The sequence below is a fragment of the Typopeltis vanoorti genome, chromosome 13, assembly GCF_054136105.1.
Source record: "Typopeltis vanoorti isolate ZY-2024b chromosome 13, IOZ_Tvanoo_1.0, whole genome shotgun sequence".
NCBI classification, from domain to species: Eukaryota; Metazoa; Arthropoda; class Arachnida; order Uropygi; family Thelyphonidae; genus Typopeltis; species Typopeltis vanoorti.
This window is the reverse complement of record NC_143561.1, coordinates 64,909,278-64,930,438: the sequence shown is the minus strand read 5'-3', so window position 1 is coordinate 64,930,438 and position 21,161 is coordinate 64,909,278. Positions and strand designations below refer to the sequence as shown.

The 21,161-nt window shown below is 34.0% G+C and overlaps 1 protein-coding gene across 1 annotated transcript in view; it reads left to right on the top strand.

Annotated features, from left to right (window-relative positions):
- Positions 1-21,161, top strand: part of hiw (MYC binding protein highwire) — a 1,014,282-nt gene that overhangs the window by 329,641 nt on the left and 663,480 nt on the right. The window contains exons 32-34 of the mRNA XM_090402616.1: positions 1,351-1,623; positions 11,505-11,600; positions 19,485-19,580. Coding sequence (XP_090258742.1) covers positions 1,351-1,623; positions 11,505-11,600; positions 19,485-19,580 — 465 coding nt within the window. The remainder of the gene's footprint in view (positions 1-1,350; positions 1,624-11,504; positions 11,601-19,484; positions 19,581-21,161) is intronic.

Genomic DNA, 21,161 nt, shown 5'->3' with positions numbered 1-21,161 from the left:
GACAGACACATTATATTTAAAGAACTAGCAGATTTTTTACATGAGAAACCCATCCACAAAAGGTTGGAAACTTATTCCGTACTGGTGCCATAAGTTGTTTAAGAGATTATTTACCTTGCTGAGGAACCAACATTTCTCTCCCCACCCCTTCCCAGTCATTCTGAATCTCCATGAAACAGTATGAGTGGTTCTCCTCACAGCTGTCATTTACCATCTGAATCAAACGATTTTTATTTTTTAAAAGTTGGCTCATATACATGATGCTTAGTGATAAATGCACATTGACATTATACTGAATTATGACTATCCTCTTCCAGCATGAAACACACTGTCTACTGCACTATAAAGCGACAAGTAGTACTATGTGCTCATAGCATAGTTGAGTATATGATTGTACAGACCAGCATGTGGAGATGTCATGGTAAAAGGTAACAATATCATAGAGTTCACAAAGAACAATCATCAAGGCTTGAGCACTGGTGCCTCCATCTTGGATATGGTATGCAGACTGCATTAGTTGCTGGACTTGTTATGTATGTTTATCCACCATTCTAGCTTGGGAAGTTGCATCCTGATATGTGACAGGATATGCAATCAGAATAGAACTCCTGTGGCCTACTTGCAACATACAAGAGACATATTCTGACATATATTGCACCTTCCTTGATGTAGACAGAATCATCCATGTCCAGCATGAACATAAAGACACTACCCATTCAGAATGTATAGTGAATTTGTTTGATCTCAACTCAGAGACGAGTAGGATGTTGCGGAATGTGCTGTGAGATTAGACATCGTTCTTGCCACTTCCATTTTGGAACTGTAGGATGCCTTGCAGTTAAAGTAGCTGCAGATCCATACCTGTGTCATTTAGATATATATAGTAGAATCAATAACACAGTGGATATAAGCCATTATTCACATGAAAGTCTGCCTATTACAGTATTGGGAAGCTGGTACTTCTTATTTTTCTGAATAAATTCTTCTGGTTACTTAAAAGACCCTCCTATCATTGTGTTTAATATCATTTATGTCACATCTTCCATTTCTGTTCAGGTTATATCACCAGCTGACTTGAATGTATGTTCACTCCTTTAGTTCCTATTTAATCATGCAGAATTTCAGCCAACATAATTTTGATTCTCATTTACTCTCATATCAAAAATTTAGTTTTCGGATAAAGATATTTCAGATAAGAGAGATAAAGTTTCATTGACCTAGTTTCAAGTCTTCATTCTATCCCTATTCATTCAACTTCCTAAATTATTTTGACACTAATATTAATACTTTTTTACATATTATAATGCTTAAATAATATGTGCACTTAATGATGCATTAAATATTTTTCAGCCATGGACAGAAGGCCGTGCAGAAGGTGATCACCTTCTTGCAGCAGTTTTAGCCTCTCTTTGTGGACCATCAATCAGATTAACATCAACCTTACCTATTGTTTTGGATCAGGATATGCTAACAGATGTTCCCTCTCCTAGTCCATTAGAAAATGGATTGGATGCCAGTCCTCCTACCACAAATGGACAAGCACAAGAGATGTCTCCAGGAATGGGAAGTAATGAAACTCATCACTATCCCTTATTAGTAGAGTGTGTTACTACAAGGACTGAAGTAGGTCACAAAAGTATTTTATCATTTAGTAATAGTTTGCCTTTATACTTCTATAAAATGGGCAAGTGTAAATTATAGGAAATGAATTTTGACATTACTAAAGGTTTAGGATTTAATGTTATATTTAGCAGAGCACAACTACTTCACATAGTCAATAGAGCAGTTGGCAGCATCACATCACTTCCTGTCCTTTTATTTTATGTTTAATCAGCTCTTATAATTGATGATAATCTGTTTATGTAAGTGTTTTTCTGTATTATTTAATTTCTCAGTTTCTCAAAGAATTAACTCATAGCAAAAATTACATGAGTGTTTCCCACTATCATGTGTAGTAGGATTGTTTATGCATATCAACTTAAATAATGCAATACTGGTAAGGTTTAATGGGGTGAAAACAGCACAAGAATTGAACACAAATTTAATGGTTCCAATATTTCATCTCTCTTAGAGATAAATCAATAAATTAAATAAATTATTTGACAATGTACAATCTTGGGATGTCACTACTGTTGAGAGGTTACAAATTCATCATGCCTGCCTACTTCGTTTTTAAGGTGTTCTTAAAATCCATCAGGATGGCAGCCCATTATGTCCAATAGTGGAGTGTATTACCCCTCCCACTTACTACTTTGCAAAACATCTATCTTGTCATCTACAGAATCTCACTGACCACACTAGCTCTTATATTAAAAACAGCCTTGACTTTAAATAAAAAAAATTAAAGATCTATGTCTGTCTAATAATGAGATTATGGTCTCATTTGATGTAGTCTCCCTATTCACCAACATAGCACTAAAAGAGACTGCAGTTTTTACATCTGACTCCCCAGAAGATATTGTTAGCCTATTTAAATGCACCATCAATGCAGGTTATTTTACATGCTGTAAAAGTTGTTCAAATAGATTGAAGGAACAGCAATGGGCAGTTCTATCTCACCAGCCTTAGTCGATTATTTTATGGAGCATCTGGAAAAACAACTTTTTGACACTGTATTCCCTCAACCTTGTATATGGTTAAGTTTTGTTGATGACATATTTGCATTCAGAATTACTTCAGTTCATTAAGAAAATAAACTTTTACTCCTGTATCTGCGAATCCAATAACCGTCTACCCTTTTATTAGATGCCTTAATAATTGAAAACCCTACAGGTCATGTTGAATTTTCACTTTATCAGATACCAACCTTTACTGGCAGATACATTCACTTGTCCTTTCACCATCATTCTTCACAGAAGATGGGTATTATCAAGAGTCTTATACATTGAGCTCATACAACCTGATCTTCTGATTCCATTTTGTTCGATAAACTGAATAAAATTAAAAGCAATCTGATGTGTAATGGATACAACAAAACTACCATTCAAAAAATTATTGGTAATTATTATCCATCAACCAGACTATAAGTTGAGACTGTTTTCCTTCCTAAACATCTACAAAGGATACATTACACCTTTCCTTCCTAAACATCTACAAAGGATACATTACCACCTCTTTCCTTACCAGGCGTGTATCAGGTATCCTACTCATGTCATCTTTGTTACTTTGTACAGACTGGCCATTCTGCTTTGATTGGAATTCAAGATCATCAAGACTATGCATATTTAAAATCTGACAAGTTTGGCCTTGCTTCCCATACTATTGACATTAGGCACAGTGTTCTTTGGAACTAGACAAAGATTCTTCATTCCAGCAAGTTGTAATTTGATTGTCTTTTCCTTGAAATATGAAATTGTCCAAACCTTAGCTGTTCATACTATATGCCAATCTCTAATGTGATTACTGTTAATTGTTCATAATGTTTTTTTTTTTAAATACATATTTTAAATTATTTTTTATTTATTCATTTTTACAATTGTTTCTTTGAATGCTAATAGTGTAATCATATATTTCACTAGTAAGTATATGCTAGTAAGCCTATGCTTTATGACTGATTCTTATGATTCATGTTTTGAATGTTGTTACCAGTTTGTCTTCCTGATGATGTTGGATGAAATATATTTGAGTTTTTGAATAAAATTTATATATCATTTTACATTCGTAAGCCGTAAAAGTTTTTTAAATACGTTCAGTACACATTCTCCATTAAAATGTATATTACAAATGTTCATTGGATTTTAATGGTATAGATGTGAACACAGATTGATAAGAAAATAACTATTTATTGACTTAATTGCTAATATTTTGCTGGTATTCTATCCAGCATCTTCACAGCACACAAACAAAGTTTGTTACAGTAGCGAGACCACAATCTGGTGTAAGAGGTAACAGTGGGACTAGTATGAGCAATTGTAGTGTGCAACACAAGTACTAAAGTCCTAATTAGGCGCCATCTAAATGGGGGGGGGGGGGACAATGAGAGAGAGAAAGTAGGTATTAATTTGGTCTTAGGATGACTGTCTCCCAAATCTTTGGCAGATTTATACAGCCATACTTGTTGAGGTTTGGAGTATGTTTCAAGGCTTCTGTTGATTCCAGGAACAACCTCTCTGACTTGGAAGACTAATCACACGTCTTCCAAAAGGTTCCTTATCATTCTCAGTTTATAGAGAATGATAAGGAACGATAAAGATAAGAATGATAGAGAATGTAAATATCTCCCACATGTACAGTGAGATATTTACACAAACAATCACACCATCATCCATCTCTTCTTCTTCAGGTGTCATCTCCTAGAAGGAGGTTGGCAACCATATCACGGAACCTTTTTTCTTTCTTTTGCTGCTCTGGAATATTTTTGGTAATTCAAGCCAGTCCAGTCCTTAATGTCTTCGAACCACATTCTCCTGGGTCTACCTCTCCCTCTTTTTCCATCCAATTTCCCTTCTAATATTAATTTCTGAATGCCTTCTTGTCTGGTTGGATGTCCAAAATATTTAAGTTTTCGCTCTTGAATTATTTTCATTAATGTTCTTTTCATTTTTGCTTTCTTTAAAACATCTTTGTTTTTCATTTTCTCTGACCATGGTATTTTCAACATTCTTCTGATGGTCCACATTTCGAAAGCTTCTAATTTTTTCTCTGCTTCTTTATTTAGAGTCCAAGTTTCACTGTTGTAGAGAAGGCTTGACCAGATATAGCATTTTATTAATCTTTTTCTTGTGTCTATATTAATTTCTCTGGATGTTAGAATAGTTTTCATATCAGTAAAGGCTTTTCTTGCTATCTCTATTCTTCTTTTTATTTCTTTAAGGGAATTTCCTCTGTCTGTAAACATTTGTCCCAAATATATAAAAGACTGAACCTGTTCAATTTTCTTTTTGATAACAGTTATGTTCAGTTTCTTATTTATTGGTTCTTTTGATATAATCATGCACTTTGTTTTCTTTAGGTTAATAGTTAGTCCCATGTCAAAGCTTCTGTTGTAAATTTCTGTGATTAAGTTTTGAAGATCATCTTCAGATTCAGCTATAAGAACTGTGTCATCTGCATACCTGAAGTTGTTGAAGTTCCTACCTCTGACTTGTACACCCTTCAGTTCTGAAATATTTTTAAAAACTTGCTCACTATATGTATTGTACAGTAAGGGTACGTTTATCAACTATTGCCCCTCTGAATAACTGAATACCCACTCCCTTAAACCTTTCACTATGTCATTAATATACAAATTAAAGAGTACTGGTCCTAGTGGAGTGCCCTGGGGCATTTCACTAGTCAACCTCATTTGCTTTATTTCCACTCCATACACTGCCCTCTGATGGCTGTCTGTCAGTCATCCGCAATGCATGCCACCAACCTCATATCCATTCCAGTTTGCTCCAACTTATATAATAGTTTTCAAGAAATTATATTCTTGGTTTAATCCTTTATCAGGTGTAAGCAAACAAAGTTTGCACCTGAAGTAATTTCAGGAGTGGGCAACTCTTATATAGAAACTAATGACTTCACATCACTTGCCGTAGTATCCCATAATGCTAAGCACATATTCTTACAGACATACACAATGCTCTGCATTATGGGAAGGGTCACTACACAGACCAGGTTTAACTTTTATTGAGGTCTCATCAGTGGGAGCCAGACCCAGAAATAATACCAAGTTTGAAGTAATGTAGAAGTCATATTTTCATATATTAGTAGCCAAAAGGTGTCGCACCTTATTATTAAAATACTCTGGATTAGAGATAGATGTTGGAAAATTTTGCACTTGGTTATACTATAAATTAAAGATGCCAAGAAATTATATTCTTGATTTAATCCTTTATCTAAGTGTAAGCAAACAAAGTTTGCACAAAGATTCAGGACTGGGCTGAAATAACCAATCTGGTTATAATCCCTTCTAGTGACTCTTCCCGTAATGCATAGCATTAGACATGTCCATGAGGATATATGCTTTGCATTATGGGATACTAAGATAAGTGATGTGAAGTCTAGCTTTTATATACGAGTTGCCCAGTCCTGAAATTACTTCTTCAAAAGGTGTGACACCTTTTGGCTACTCATATAGGAAAATATGACTTCTGCATTACTTCAACCTTGGTTTCACTTCTGGGTCTGGCTCCCACTGATGAAACCTCAATGAAGGTCAAAAACTGGTCTGGGTAGTGACCTTTCCTATGATGTATAGCATTATACACATGTCTGTAAGAATGTGCTTTGCATTATGGGATACTAAGGCAAGTGATGTGAAGTCATTAGCTTCTATATATGAGTTACCCAGTCTTGAAATTACTTCAGGTGCAAACTTTGTTTGCTTACATTTGGATGAAGGATTAAACCAAGAATATGATTTCTTGGTATTTTTAATTTATAGTATAACCAAGTGGGAAAACTTCCAACATAATAATTTTCCATGTTGTATTCTGTTAAATGCTTTCTCATTATCATGGTGTAACCATTTCCTTTATCTAGTTATGTATTATAAAATGTAAATGAATTACTTATGAAGCCTTTCTGGCACATACAGAGTATCATATTCCTGTCTATCTGTTCCCGTATTTTACCTTTAACCAACTTTTCCAATACTTTAACCAACATTCCTGAGATACTAATTGGTCTGTAATTTGCTACTTCAGTCTTGGAGACACCTTTATGTAATAGAACTGTAAAAATAGTCATAATTTATAATTATGAAATTTTTTATAGTTGTTTCTCTGTGTTAGTATTTTATTAGTTTTGGTTTTGTAACTAGATATAATTGTCACTTGCAATATGCCTGATAAAAAATTGATATTTATGTTAAAATAAAATGTAAAGTATTTCAGATATGTATACTTACCAGATCTCTGATAATTGCAGTAGTTTCAGTGGTTCTTTATTGTAATTCATAATTGTTAAGCATTGTGATATCTGTCATTCATTGTAAGGACATTCTCTTTTCACTAATGACACTGTGTCAGCCATTACTGACTTCTTCCTTGCCGCTTAGTTAAACAAGTGTGTTTGCTCACCAAGAGGGTTGGTGAGTGATTGCCAGCCGAGAGAGAGAGAGAGAGTTTAAGAACACAGACCAGAGAATTTTGTTTTAGGATGGTTTTTTAAGAAACCTTGACAGTTGGATATTACTGAGTTAGCTTTGCAATAGGAATTTTCACCTAATAACACTTTGGTCCACCTCTCTGTCCAATCATGACTCACAGATGCCTAGGAACAGATTCAAGATGTCAAACAACCTCCATGCATAACCCATGTCTGCTGCCACAACTCCATCTGTTTGTACTCATTCTGTGGAGGAGGATCAGTTCTTACACCCCATTCTACATATTCCACACATATTCAATTGTATTACAGTCAGGGGAGTTTGAGGTTCAAGGCAATGAAGAAAATTTGTTGTCATGTTCCTCCAACCACTCAGTGGTTGGTAGTATATTTAATAAATAATACTTTTACCTTCTGTTTTCAAAAAAATGAAAGAGTTTGAGAACAGGAATCAAACCTTGGGGATTCAGTGGCAAGACTTGAAGAAAACCCTGATTGATTCAGCCAGAGAGGCATGTGGTGAGGTTGTCTGCAAGGATAGAAAAATCCATGGTGGACACAGGAAGTTAAAGAGGCAGTGAAGGAAAAGAAGAAATTTTATCAAACGTTCCTGCTAAATAAGCCAGCTTTTAATCTTAGAGACTACAGAGACAAATGTAAGAAAGCGAAACACTATGTAAAACTAGCTAAACAAAAGTCATGGGAGGACTTTGGCAAGAACATAGAAAATAAATAAATAGAAGGTGGTAAGATATTCTGGAGGTTGAAAGTTTATTTTTCAATTGGTCAGACTATAATAAATTTAGTTTAATCCTTTATCCAAGTGTGTGCAAACAAAGTTTGCGCCTGAAAGTATCTTCAGGACTGGGGTAAAGTGGTATAACACCGGGCGACTCCTTGCAAAGGTGGAGCAAGCTACCAACACTCCTATCTCAGTATCTCCCATAATGCAAAACACATCTCCTTGCGGATATGTCTAATGTTATGCATTAAGGGAAGGGCCTTTAAGGGAAGGCCTTAATGCATAACATTAGACATATCCACAAGGAGATGTGTTTTGCATTATGGGAGATACTGAGATAGGAGTGATGTTAGCTTGTTCCACCTTTGCAACGAGTTGCCCAGTGTTGTACCACTTTACCCCAGTCCTGAAGATACTTTCAGGTGCAAACTTTGTTTGCACACACCTTGATAAAGGATTAAACTAAATTTATTATATTCTGGAGGTTGTTGAAGAAGCTTAGAAATGAAGGAAAGAGTGCTGTAAAAGGAGTTTAAGATGATAAAGGTGACATGAAAACAGAAGACAAGGATATCCTTAAAGTATGGAGTAATTACTTCGAAGAATTGCTAAATGAAACAAGCAGTGATAGCACAGTGGTAAAAAACACTCAACAGGCATACAGTCAGGAATACATATCCATACTTGAAGTAGAAAAAGCCATCAAAGGCTTGAAATGTGGAAAGGCAGCAGGAGTAGATGATATTCGAGCAAATGCTGAAATATGGTGGTATAAAAGTCTTACAGTGGCTGCACTACATAATTCAGAAAGCCTGGACAGAGGAACGAATTCCCGATGATTGGAGTAGAGCTCTAATAGTGCCCATATATATATATATATATACATATATAAAAAGAGAAATAAAACTGAATGTGAGAATTACAGAGGTATTTCCCTACTGAGTGTTCCTCGCAAGATCTATGCAAGCATACTTGAGAAACGGTTGAGAAGAATTGTGGAAGAAAAGCTTGATGAAGAACAAGCTTGATTCAGGCCAAATGGAAGCTGTCAGGATCAGATCTTCACTTTACGACAAATAGTCGAGAAAGCATGGGAATATAACAAAGATCTGTATTTACGTTTTGTCAATCTGGAAAAGGCATATGACAAGGTGCCAAGAGAGAAGCTATTCAATACGCTACAGTTATATGGTGTCAATGAGGCATTATATCAAGCAATACTTAGTCTGTATTTGATTTGTAAGTCGGCAGTTAGAATTGAAGGATATACAGGAAGATGGTTTAATGTTAAATTTGGTGTGAGACAAGGATGTACATTAGTCCCTCTGTTATTCATTATCTATATGGATCACATTATGAACGAAAGTGGTATTAAACATGATATCAGAATTGGAGATGTTAATGTCAGCTCTTTGCTTTATGCGGACGATGTTATACTTCTGAATAAATCCGCTACAAGTTTGCAAGATTCCCTGACTAAATTGAATAACTGTTGTAATAGATATGGTATGAAGGTCAGCATTAAAAAGACAAAGAAAATGAAAATAGGTAGAATCGTTGAAAATGTCAACTATGTTGTGAACGGGGAACCTGTGGAACAAGTAAAACATTTCAGCTACTTATGCACGATTTTTACTGAAGATGGTAAATTAAATATGGAAATAGACAACAGAATCAACAAAGCTGGTATGGTAGGAAGTCAATTGAATAAATTTATATGGAATAAGAGAGAAATTAGTCAGAACACTAAATTAGCTGTATACAATACTATGTTCAAACCAGTTTTAACTTATGGATCTGAGTGCTGGGTCAGAAGTAAAACACCTGACCAAAGACTAGAGACTGCAGATATGAGAGTCCTGAGAAAGATTATAGGCATGAACAGATGACATCAATGGCAATATCATATTAAAAACGAGGATATTAGGAAAGAACTTGACATTGTCAACATCCAGGAATGCATTAACAGAGCTAATCTCTGGTGGTATGGTCACTTAAACAGAATGGGCAAGGAAAGATTAGCAAAACAAGTGTTCTCTGCCAGGTTGGCAGGAAAACGACCCAGAGGAAGACCAAGATATAGGTGGATTGATATGGTATAATATGCCTTAGACGATAGAAATATAAGATCTGATAATGATAATATTGGAGTCTTGACAAGTAATAACTGATTTGGAGGAAAATTGTAGATAGGAAGTTAGTAATGATGTAAATTTTTCATGTAGTACTATCATATCCTGTACACCCCCCCTTGAGTGTACATGTCAGGAATTTGATGATGACGACGATGATGATGATGATGGCCTTCTGTTTTCATGAATTTATATATATATATATATTATATAGAAGTATGGCACAAGTTTCTCTAAAAACAAGAATTGGAATGGATTATCATTGGATGTTTTGTGTGTGCAAGTAACATGAATCAATTCCTGCTGGTTCTTGAATTAAGAACTGGTATGATAGCTTGTGCAAATAGTATGGCCTCCCTCAATGAGTTCCGTGACTCCTGGAGGTCTCTCTTAATAATAATAATAATGTAGATGTTGGATTTAATGCCACTTTCTTTCATAATGCGGAGTGCAGATAGCGTGTGTCCTTGTCTTGCACCTGATTTTTCATCAAGCCATTGTCCTATATCTTCAATTTTAATTGCTGACTTTTGCAACTTTAAATATAGACTTATGTGTTACTTGATACTTTTTCTTGATTACTTTTTCTTTAATATCCCATTTACTCAATATAATTGTAGTGTTTTGAACAGTTTTTTCCTGTATCATATAATATTCCATTTCTGGATCTACAACACTTAAACACAGATCCTTACTGTATTCTTATGATTTCTCACATTTGTTGTAAAGTGAAAATTTGATTCTGACCTCTGTTTGGTCTGAACTCAACTTGTTCTTTAAGTCTCTCTTCCACAATTTTTCTCAGTCCTTTCTCAAAGTATATTTAATAAATAATAAATTTATCTTCAGGTTTCATATCACCTTTATCATATCTGATTTCTTTTACAGTACTCCCTGCTCCATTTTGTTAGTAATTCTCTGGTGTGGATTTATAATCTGTTAAAATATGACATCTTAACTGGACAATTCAGTGGGGAAATTCCCCAATAATTCTCATATTTCATTTTTATTTTTTTACAAATGGGCAATGTGAGTTCTCTAATCCAGGCATCTGGAATTTGATCTTCTGACCATGTCATCTGAATTATCCAGTGCAGTGCAAAATTCAGCTTCTGTAACAGCCTCTGTAAAACTTTTAAACTTCCATTGAGCATTTCTGGTTATTTGAATATCATCTCTCTAGCTGCCTTTCCACATCCACGTTCTTGATGGCTTTTCTGCCTCTAGTATATTGACATGAACTTTTGCTTAATCCATTTCCTCTTGAAAAATCACTACCACTGTTCCATCACTTCTTTTGATTTAACAATATTTAAAAGTAATTACTCTACATATGTAGAATATCTTTATCTTCAGGTTTCATATCACCTTTATCATATCTGATTTCTTTTACAGTACTCCCTACTCCATTTTGTTAGTGATTCTCTGTTGTGGATTTATAATCTGTTAAAATGTGACATTTCTCTTTTGTGTTATAGTTTCACCTGTTTATTTGCTTATCACTTTGTACATGACATAATTCACTAAATAAATAATGATATTCTTCCTCCATCCTCTGAGTACATTATAAAACTGATGATTTTGTTTTTCTTTAGAGAGAAGCTTGTCGCCCAGGCCCATGTAGTTTTAAAGAGGTACTTGACCACCTTCTTGCAATAGTTGTGCATCCAATAAAATCTCTTTTAAGACAGGTAGGCATAAAATTTGTGACATCATATAAAGTAATTTGTGCAGATTTGTTTTTACTATTTAAAATCTTTAAAAGCATTTTTTTTTATCTTTAGGAAAATTAGACTTAAGAAAATCAAAATTTAAGATTTTAAAAAGTTTGTTTAAATCCTTCAAGATTTAAATATAAAAAATAAGTTTCAAAGAAACCAAGTTACTTGGTCATGATAAGTTGTTGATCCAATTATAACAGACCAGATTATATTCTTGTTTTAGCTGGGTTCTTGATGTAAGCCACCTGCAGTAAGCTGAATTTTTTTCTTCAACTATTCTGATACACTTTCTTTTGAACAAGGCTTGGAAATTGGATAAGTATTTTGGGTAGAATGGGGAATTAATGCTTTCATACCATTGTGTATGATTTCTGTTGTGACCTGTTCAGAGCAGATATTAGGGTCAGATGAGTGGCAACATTAATTAGACCATGGAAAGGAGGAGTAGAAATCTCACAGGTCATTTCATTTGACTCCTTTGTAGTTCCTTACGATGTGAGATTGGAAAGAAAGGCATTTTATGAGAGAAGAGACTTGCACAGATCAGGGATAATTGTGAAAACTTTTTCACTTGGTAATCAAGTAAAATATTATAGACAAGAAATAATATTCTTGTTTTAATGCTACATCCAAGCATAAGCAAACAGAGTTTGTATGGTGTATCTAAATTTAGATACTTCACATGCACACTTTGTTTGCTAATTCTTAGGTATAGGATTAGCCTCCCAATGGCTGCGGTGGATGAAATAGCTAGACCACCCTAGCATTTTTCATGGATCAAAATATCATTGGCATTCTACCCTTTATCATGTATTAGAGCCACTAGCAGATTTTCTAGAATGGAGCGACTTTCTTGTCACTTGACTTTATATGTGTATTGTGTTACTTGGAATTTCCTTTATTGTCATTCGATATTTGACCCTTTTTGCTGCACAAATTATTTATTGTGTCTCTTCCCAAAAATTTCATCAAAATATCATTGGCATTCTTCCCTTTATCATGTATTAGAGCCATTAGCGGATTTGCTGGAATGGAGCGACTTTCTTGTCACTTGACTTTATATATGTATTGTGTTACTTGGAATTTCCTTTACTGTCATTCGATATTTGACCCTTTTTGCTGCACAAATTATTTATTGTGTCTCTTCCCAAAAATTAAAATGAATTTCACATGTGAGAAAATAAATAATCAATCCTGAAATGATAAGTGATCATGCTTTGTAATGAATTTATTTAGTAGTAGTAAATTTGCTGTTTTTTTCTTCAAATCAGTTCAGTGGAACAAGACAGTTTATGTTCTTTCATCTGACTGACAATATAGAAGTCTTTTTTTTTTTGCCACAATTTTCGAATGTTTGTTTGCATTGAAAATGGTTATAGTAAATATTTATATTTTTAAATAACATTTATTGAAATAAATATGACCTTTTGCTTTCTTTCCTTGCAAAATGCCATCACACTCCAGTTTTAAAAGTGATTTTTTTTTTTTGTTTGTTTTTATGAGTGACAAATGATGTTAAATTGCATCTTGATTTCCGATTGTGAGAGTTTTTTAATATCAAAAATTTATATCCATTGTTATTTCAGCAGGGACTCTTCTCCTTTGTCTTTTGCTTAAAATTGCAACAGATGTTTTTTTTTTTTTTTTGTAGGATTCACATTACTATAATATCCAGTGCTTAACCACTGTAGAAATGTTGAAAATGTATGAAGTATGTAGAAATGTCTTATAAAGACTGATTCAAAATTTATGCTCATTTTGAAGATTTTCAGCCCCCCCCCCCTTTACTTCTCCTCTCCTGGAACTGAATTACAGAACTGCTGTCTAAATTTCTACTGGTTTGAAAGGTTTCACAAACAGTATTCAAAATCTATTACTTCATTTTATCATTTTAACAAAAGAAGTAAGGCAATAATGTATCTATCGAAGCAGGTAATTCTAATTCAGGACTGTTTCATTGCAATCTAAAATCAGCTGTCCACGGAAGTTAGTCTAAGTTTTTGAAATACTTTTCTATATTTCACCTTGTAAAATTATTTATATGCATGCTGCAAAAAAGAAAGTTCAGTAGTGGTATTTTTTTCTTTAAAACAATTCTAAATATTACTACTTCTACTGCTGTAGTTGCTATTTCTGAAATAATTTGTCTTAGAAATACTCAATAATAATCCTCTCAGCTGGTGGAAAAGGCTGAGATTACTCTCACACTATTGAGAAAGAAAAGAGAGAATACTTTCCCAGAAATTGCACTAAAGTGCCTCAAGCTGTATTGCAGAATACGTCAAGAATGTTTTGTTTCATTTTCAATTATTGATTAGCAGATATCCTCAACAGATAATGATATTTCTTTTACAGGCTGATGCAGTATTTATGTCAAAATAATTTCTTAATTTATAATAATCACAGTTTCACTTTTAAATGAAACATTTTTGCCAACAGAACATCTGGTAGAATTATAAGAGTGACATTTTACCATTTTTTTTCCCACATGAGAAAAAGAAATGAGACAATAATATTGTTGAAACTGTCAAATTTTATGGTAGCTGAGTTGCAACCTTTATGACCTCTTGACTTGGAAAATGTTGAAAACAAAAAATGGAACAGATTATTGTTATTGTATTTTTTGTAGCTTGCGCATATATGATGAAATTATCTGAGACATGTCCTATATGGAATTGATTTCGATTATATGTTCACTTTGAAATATTCCAGTCACCGCGTCCCTGCCACTATGACTGTCCATAGTAATCGAATTATAAATATCTACTTTAATCTTTTGTATTTCATACTTTTCACCATGTGTACTTCACATTTCAGTATCTGAAATCTGTAACTTCATTTTGCCCATTGAGAGATGAAATAATTATTCTAAATCAATCAATATATATTAATCAATCTATATACACTGTTTCTTTGCTATTTGATTATTCCAACCATACTTTCTATTCTTTCCGAGTCCCAGTATTCAGTGTAGGGAATAGCAATAATCTAAAATTGTTGTAATTTTCACTGTATTAATAACAAATAGCATGTTGATATCTATCTATTGGGCTCCAAAGTGTATTGCAAGAATGCAGACTATACTCAACTTGCTGATGTTATTGGCCAGCATAAAGGCTAGTCTCTTCCACTATGAAGGAAAGAATATCATCATCTAAAAATATATGGAAGAAGCATAAAATGTTGATGTGTCAAAGTCTTCAGTAATTCCTAGCTTACCTATGAATGGAAATTGTGGACAAGCTGGTGTGTGTGTGTGTGTGTGTGTGTGTTTAGTGACAATCACCCATCTTCTGCACGAAGACATGTCTAAATTACAGGCAAAATTGCTATCTTCAGAGCTAGAAAATTTTCCCTCCTTTTCATCAGTAGAGTAAGAGAGCTACTTGAAAGGCAAAGATCCCAACCTTTCTTTTTCTTTCTTTCTTTCTTTTTTTTTTTTTAAGCCCGAATGTCACTGCCACTGTTGCTGCTACTTGCTGCCACACCTCAGAAATGAATTATATTCATTTCTGAGATGTGGCGAGTGTGCATGTGAAGTATCTAAAAAATCGATAATATTCCTTTCTGCTCGAGTAACAAGCTATAAGTTAATGAAGATATTACTGAATACATGCAGAAATTTATTTTGTTTTTCAAATTTCTGATTGATTAGCAGATATTCGAAACATTTTATTCTGATATTGCTTTTGTAGGATCACAATGTTTTTTAAACATTAATTTCCCCAATTACCCAATATTCCTGATTTATAATGATTAGGAAATAATATAAATGAGAAAATATACAAAATTTGCTAATTTATAATAATCACAATTTAATTTTGATATTGGAAAATTAAAAGTTATCTGGTACAATAACGAATTCAAACAAAAGGTACAGCTATGTTAGCTAGCAGTTTTTTGTGTGTGTGTGTGAATGATAGTTTTTTTTTTTTTTTTTTGGGTGGGGTGGGGGGCTAGCCATCAAAGGGGAAATTCAATTTTAACTCTATTATGAAAATTTTGGAAATGAAATTTCACTTTTGACACACTCACCTATACATGCTTTGAATGATAAACTATAGCAGAGTATGCTATAGCTACTTCAAAACTGTCACCTAATATCTAAACTGCCAGAAAATATTTACATAACAGCTGTTTATTTCAATTTGTAATGAGCGATTTGGGGAAACCAAGAAAAGTGCAAAAACTACAGATTTGTTATAAAGATTATACATTACTTGATATGATAATCCACTCTCTAATGGACATAACAGCCAAATTGCAATACTTATCCATGTTCTTTCAACAGGTGGTATGAAGTGCATCCATTGCTGGACGTGTATATATGTTCCGGTCGGTTGGGAGGTTAAAACATGAATATAATTTCTCGTCTGTTATAATTTACTTGATTACCAAATGAAAAAAAAAATATATAGAAAAGTATCTGTAGGGTGCTAAATTTTACAATAGAAAAGATTATAGGCTATCAGTCAAAAAATAAAATGGGGAGGGCAGATATTCTAGACTGTGCATACTCTGAGTATATTGCATTGATGTTTTTAAAGTAGAGAGAGAAACAAAATATCAATATAGCTGAGTGTTCCTTGAGAAGATGAATTGATTTGGTTAAAAATGAATTAAAATTAACTGGAAATGCATTTAATTTGAAGTGGAGATTATAATAAGTGATGCATTTTTGATTTCTGAATGAAGTAGATGATCTCAGAAAAGTTAGGTTTTGAATTCTACCTTCTGAAGTTTTTACAATTATTGTACCTTTAGTACTGTGGGTGGTTTATATAATCTGGTAGCCCTCCACCAAGACAAAACAAGTCACTTTAGTCTTTAATAAATTATGATGGTATTCTCACACGCTTGGTGGCGAAACTTGTTTACTGTCCCTAAAGCCATATAAACCTTCTTATTCACAATAAGGGAAGGCTTGATACTATTTTTAATAGTGAAACTTCCCTGAATGTTTTTTATTTGACTCTCCTTAAATAGCCATAAGCATAATGCTGTTTTAATGGAAATTCTATAACAAACTGTTCCTCTACGATCTCCATAAGTTTACTATAATGAGTTTAAATGTATAGCTGATTCCTATACATCTGTATTACACCCGTACAGAAGTAGTAGTAATAATAATAAGAGTAATAATACCATAATCATTATTATTCACAATATTAAATTGCTATATTATTATTATTTTTCTGATACCATGGAATCACAAGAATCACTGCAGGAGTTCAACACTAGTGAACATAGTCTATCATATCACTTTATAAAATCATCTACAGTCAGCTTGTTTACCACCTTCTCAAGCAATGCATCCCTTGCTCCTACCATTCTCCATGCAAAAAACTTACTTACCATTTTGCTTAATGTTACTGTTTTAATCAGCATTTTGCAGTCCTGACATCATTTTTATTATCCATCTCTGCACCCTCTACAAGGTTATTTCATCCCCTTCAAATCGCTGTGAACAGATCTGAGCACAGAAAATGTCCCCAGAACTTTAAATCTCTATCCACAATCACCTCAAGATCCTTTGCTTCCTCCACTTCTTCCATTATTACTCCACCAAGTGAGTATGAAGCATTCCTTCTGTGGATCCCAGATTTCAAAACCTTACATTTAGTTGCATTAAACTGACATCCCCATGCCTTTGCCCATCCTTCCAGCCTATTCAAATCCTCTTGTAGAGCCAAAACATCAGCACTATTGCTAATAACCCTCCCAAGCTTCACATCATCTGCAAACAACTAAACATCTTCCTGGTAGTCCTGTGACAATATCATTGACATAAAGATTGAACAGCAATGGTTCCCAGGACTGAACCCTGTGGAACTCCATTTATAACCTTCCTACACCCTGATACTGCTTCCCCATATACAACTCTCTGAGAGTCAATCACCAATCCAATCCACTAACCTGCTATTCCAAACTCCATATGATGCAACTTAAAAATCAACTTGTGATGTGGCACCTGTCAAATGCCTTGGAAAAATCCAAAAAAAAAAAAAAAAAAGCAGTGTGCACCCTTACTTTCATCCACTGTTCTTGTTACTCTATTGTAAAAGGTAACCAGATTACTAAAAACAAGAGTGCCCTTTAACAAATCCATGCTGGCCTGCATAAGTAAGATCACCCTCATCTGCCCAATTCTGTATATGAGTTCTGATATCTATCTGATATCTACAAATTTCTCTGAAATCTTAACAACTACAGAAAAAATACTAACAGGCCTATAATTTGATACATCCATCCATTTTCTCTCTCTCTCCCTAGAGAATGGAAGGAGGGGAAGATAGTACCTTATGCAATTGTATTATCTTCTCCTCCTCCCATTCTCTAGGATCCTCCCTCATTACAAGACTTTCATTAAACAGCAAAGTTAATTGCACAGCCAGTTCCAATACACATTCCCTTAAAATATGCAGCGAAGTTCCATCTTGTACCCCCCTGTGTTATTGGCACTTAGTGTACTCAGTATTTGGAATACATCATCTTCATTCATTTCACCATTCATTATCCTTCTAGGAACAAAGCCTGTAGTACTAGGATGGAATACTCTAATAAAGTGATCATTAAATAGCTCAACTATGTCATCTGCTTTGGTCACCTGATTCTCATCTCCATCCTGCAATATAATCCATCCACTATCATTTTTTCTCTTAACTCACCACGTAGGGGGTGGGGGAATCCTTGGGATTCTCCTTGGATTGCAGTGCCAGTTTCCTCTTATATTGTAATTTTTCTCTCCTTATAATACTAGTCACTTTACTAACCTCTGCCTTATATTCCTCATCCAACTACCCTCCCCTTTCTCTTTATATGCCTTCCATAATCTTTTTTTTCCCTGCTATTTCCCCTTATTTCTTTTGTTATCCATTTGACTCCCAATTGCTTTATCTTTTTCCCTCGAGGTATATAATTACTGTCAACAAATTTTTCTTAAGTTCTCTCATTCTCTAATGACCCCTCTTAATTTAAATTCTTTCATACATTGCACTGTTGAAAGCTGATTTCTAAGTCTATGATAGTCACCTTCCTTATAATTCCATATAACTTCCTTCTGTTTTGATACCTCCCCATGCCTATTCATCCTCCAAGTCAGGATTACATGGTCACTCTCACCAATAGGGGGACAAGAATACCATCTCAATCACAATCTGATGCTGACCAAATCCAGAACTCTTGATCCTCAAGAAATCCAAAAACTCAGTTCCATTTATTACTGCATGCTGTCTCCTCTGCACAGTTCATATCACTATAGTTGATGTCCCTCATAATGATTGCCTGCTTTATGCTTGCCAAACTAATTTGCCTAAACATCACCATCTATATTCCCTGGTCTGTAACAACATCCCACTAAATATCTTATCCTATAAACATCCATCTCACACCATGTACTCTCAATGCCATTAGTGATATTTCCACTGAGATTCTCCACCCTGGGAGTGCACAATTCATCTCTTATCAAGAGTTATATTAAAATATAATTATATGAAGGTATTTGTGTAACATAGCTGCATGATACTTTGTAACTGGACGTGAGAAGCACAAACCAACTTTTATGGGTCTCTGCAGAAACACTATATTATTAGACAGTGCATTTTACAGTTTGCTATTTGATGAAGTGTGGTTGTTGCTTACATGGAATAAATTATACAGAATGTTGTAAAAATGTCTTATTTTTAACTTGAGATTTTTTTTTAGAAAAATGCCTCATCTATTCAAAAAAATATGAAACAGTGTTTTTGGAAAAATTATGTGCTTTTATGATATCCAGATTACTTCTCAATTCTTGTTATTATGGACATGGAACTACTCAAGAGAAAATAATGCTTTTTATTTTGTATATTCTAGCATCCTCAACATCATTCTTCAAAATTAATCACAAATGCTTGTGCTCTTCTAGCTGTTACAGTAGCTGAATTATCCTATCAAACTGCTGGTTCAATGGTAAGATAAATGTTTTACTTAATGTATAAACATAATGGTTAATCATTATTTACTCTAAACATATTTTCAACACTATATATAGTTACTGATTTTTTTTATATTTATGTTTTAAGGTTAATGTAAATACAGTGTTATGACCTTCCTTTCGTGCAGTACTATTATAATACCCCCCCCCCCCCAATGTATATATGAGGACTTTGATGATATTTATGCATAGTTAGTACTTACACAAATGTTGATGTAGAATGCAAAGCTCATTCTGCATTAACATTTATATACTTATAATTAATATCCTCCAATGGTTGTTCCAAATATACACCAACCACTGGAGGATATTAATGCAGTTACACTAAATTAATACCCTCTAGATAGTTTTCTTGAATTTTAAGACCAACACTTGTTTTCTTCCTTTCCTAAAACTTTGGTGGAATTCAAAATGTGCAGCAATATCTCTGGAAGTTATTTCCCTCTAGGTGATTTTGGACAAAAACATATCCTTAATATATCAATTTGCTCAATAGTTCAGTTTGTTCAATTCATTAGCAGTTTTATAAATTTCAGTCAAGTTTCTTCTTACTTATCACTCCATGTGGGGGGGGCATGTTCCTGGTGGAGAAGACTTTTTAGTGATGGTACTGGCTCTTTATTTTTATGTTTTCTTTTTTGTCTGTATGTTTTTTAATCTCCTGTTTACTGGACTAATCACTGGGATTTTTTGCTTTGCTGCCATGTTTGGTGTGTAGTGTAACCCAAATACATCTGAAAAGAGGATCCTCATGGATTTGCACTATTTTAATACGTCTGAGCAATATGGGCATTCTGGATATTCCTGGCCAGCTAACTTGTTTAATATCTGGGCTCTTCCGATGTTGTGATCCACTTAGATATTGTATCATTGTTTACAAATATTCCTTTATAAGACTCCATTGAATTATTTCAAAATGAAGTTCCATCAGATGTTCTTATACTATTTTGTTTCTTTTATACACTCTGGTTATTTCATGTTTCAAAACAATTTATATCAACAGATTGCAGGAACAACTGTGGGCAGTGCTATTTCTCCAGCCATTGCCATCTTCATCATGGAACACTTTGAAGAGCTTCTCGTTGATAATATTTCTCCTAGACCTACTCATTGGTACAGATATGTGGTTGAAATTTTTGCAATTTGGAATGGCTCCTCCTCTGAGTTACAGCAGTTTCTTTCTAAAATAAATTGTCTTCATTCTAGGATCCAATTCACCTTAGAAAAAAAGAAATAGATAACCAGATAGCCTTCTTTTTAGATATTCTTCATCAACCAGATGGCAGCATACAGTTTTCAGTTTTTAGGAAGAAGACTCATGCAGACCACTGTAGCCATGCTGATTCTCACCACTATCCTGTCAAAATCCTGGGACTATTAACCACCTTACTGGCCATTATGGATCAAATACATCCTCATATGCTTTGTATCCATCAATATATTTTAATGTAATATCAATGGTATTACAATTTTAATATGCACTTCACATCCATGATAACCTTCATGTCTATAGATGTCTTGGCCGGTAGCATGGTTAAGACCTTGTTACATCAGGC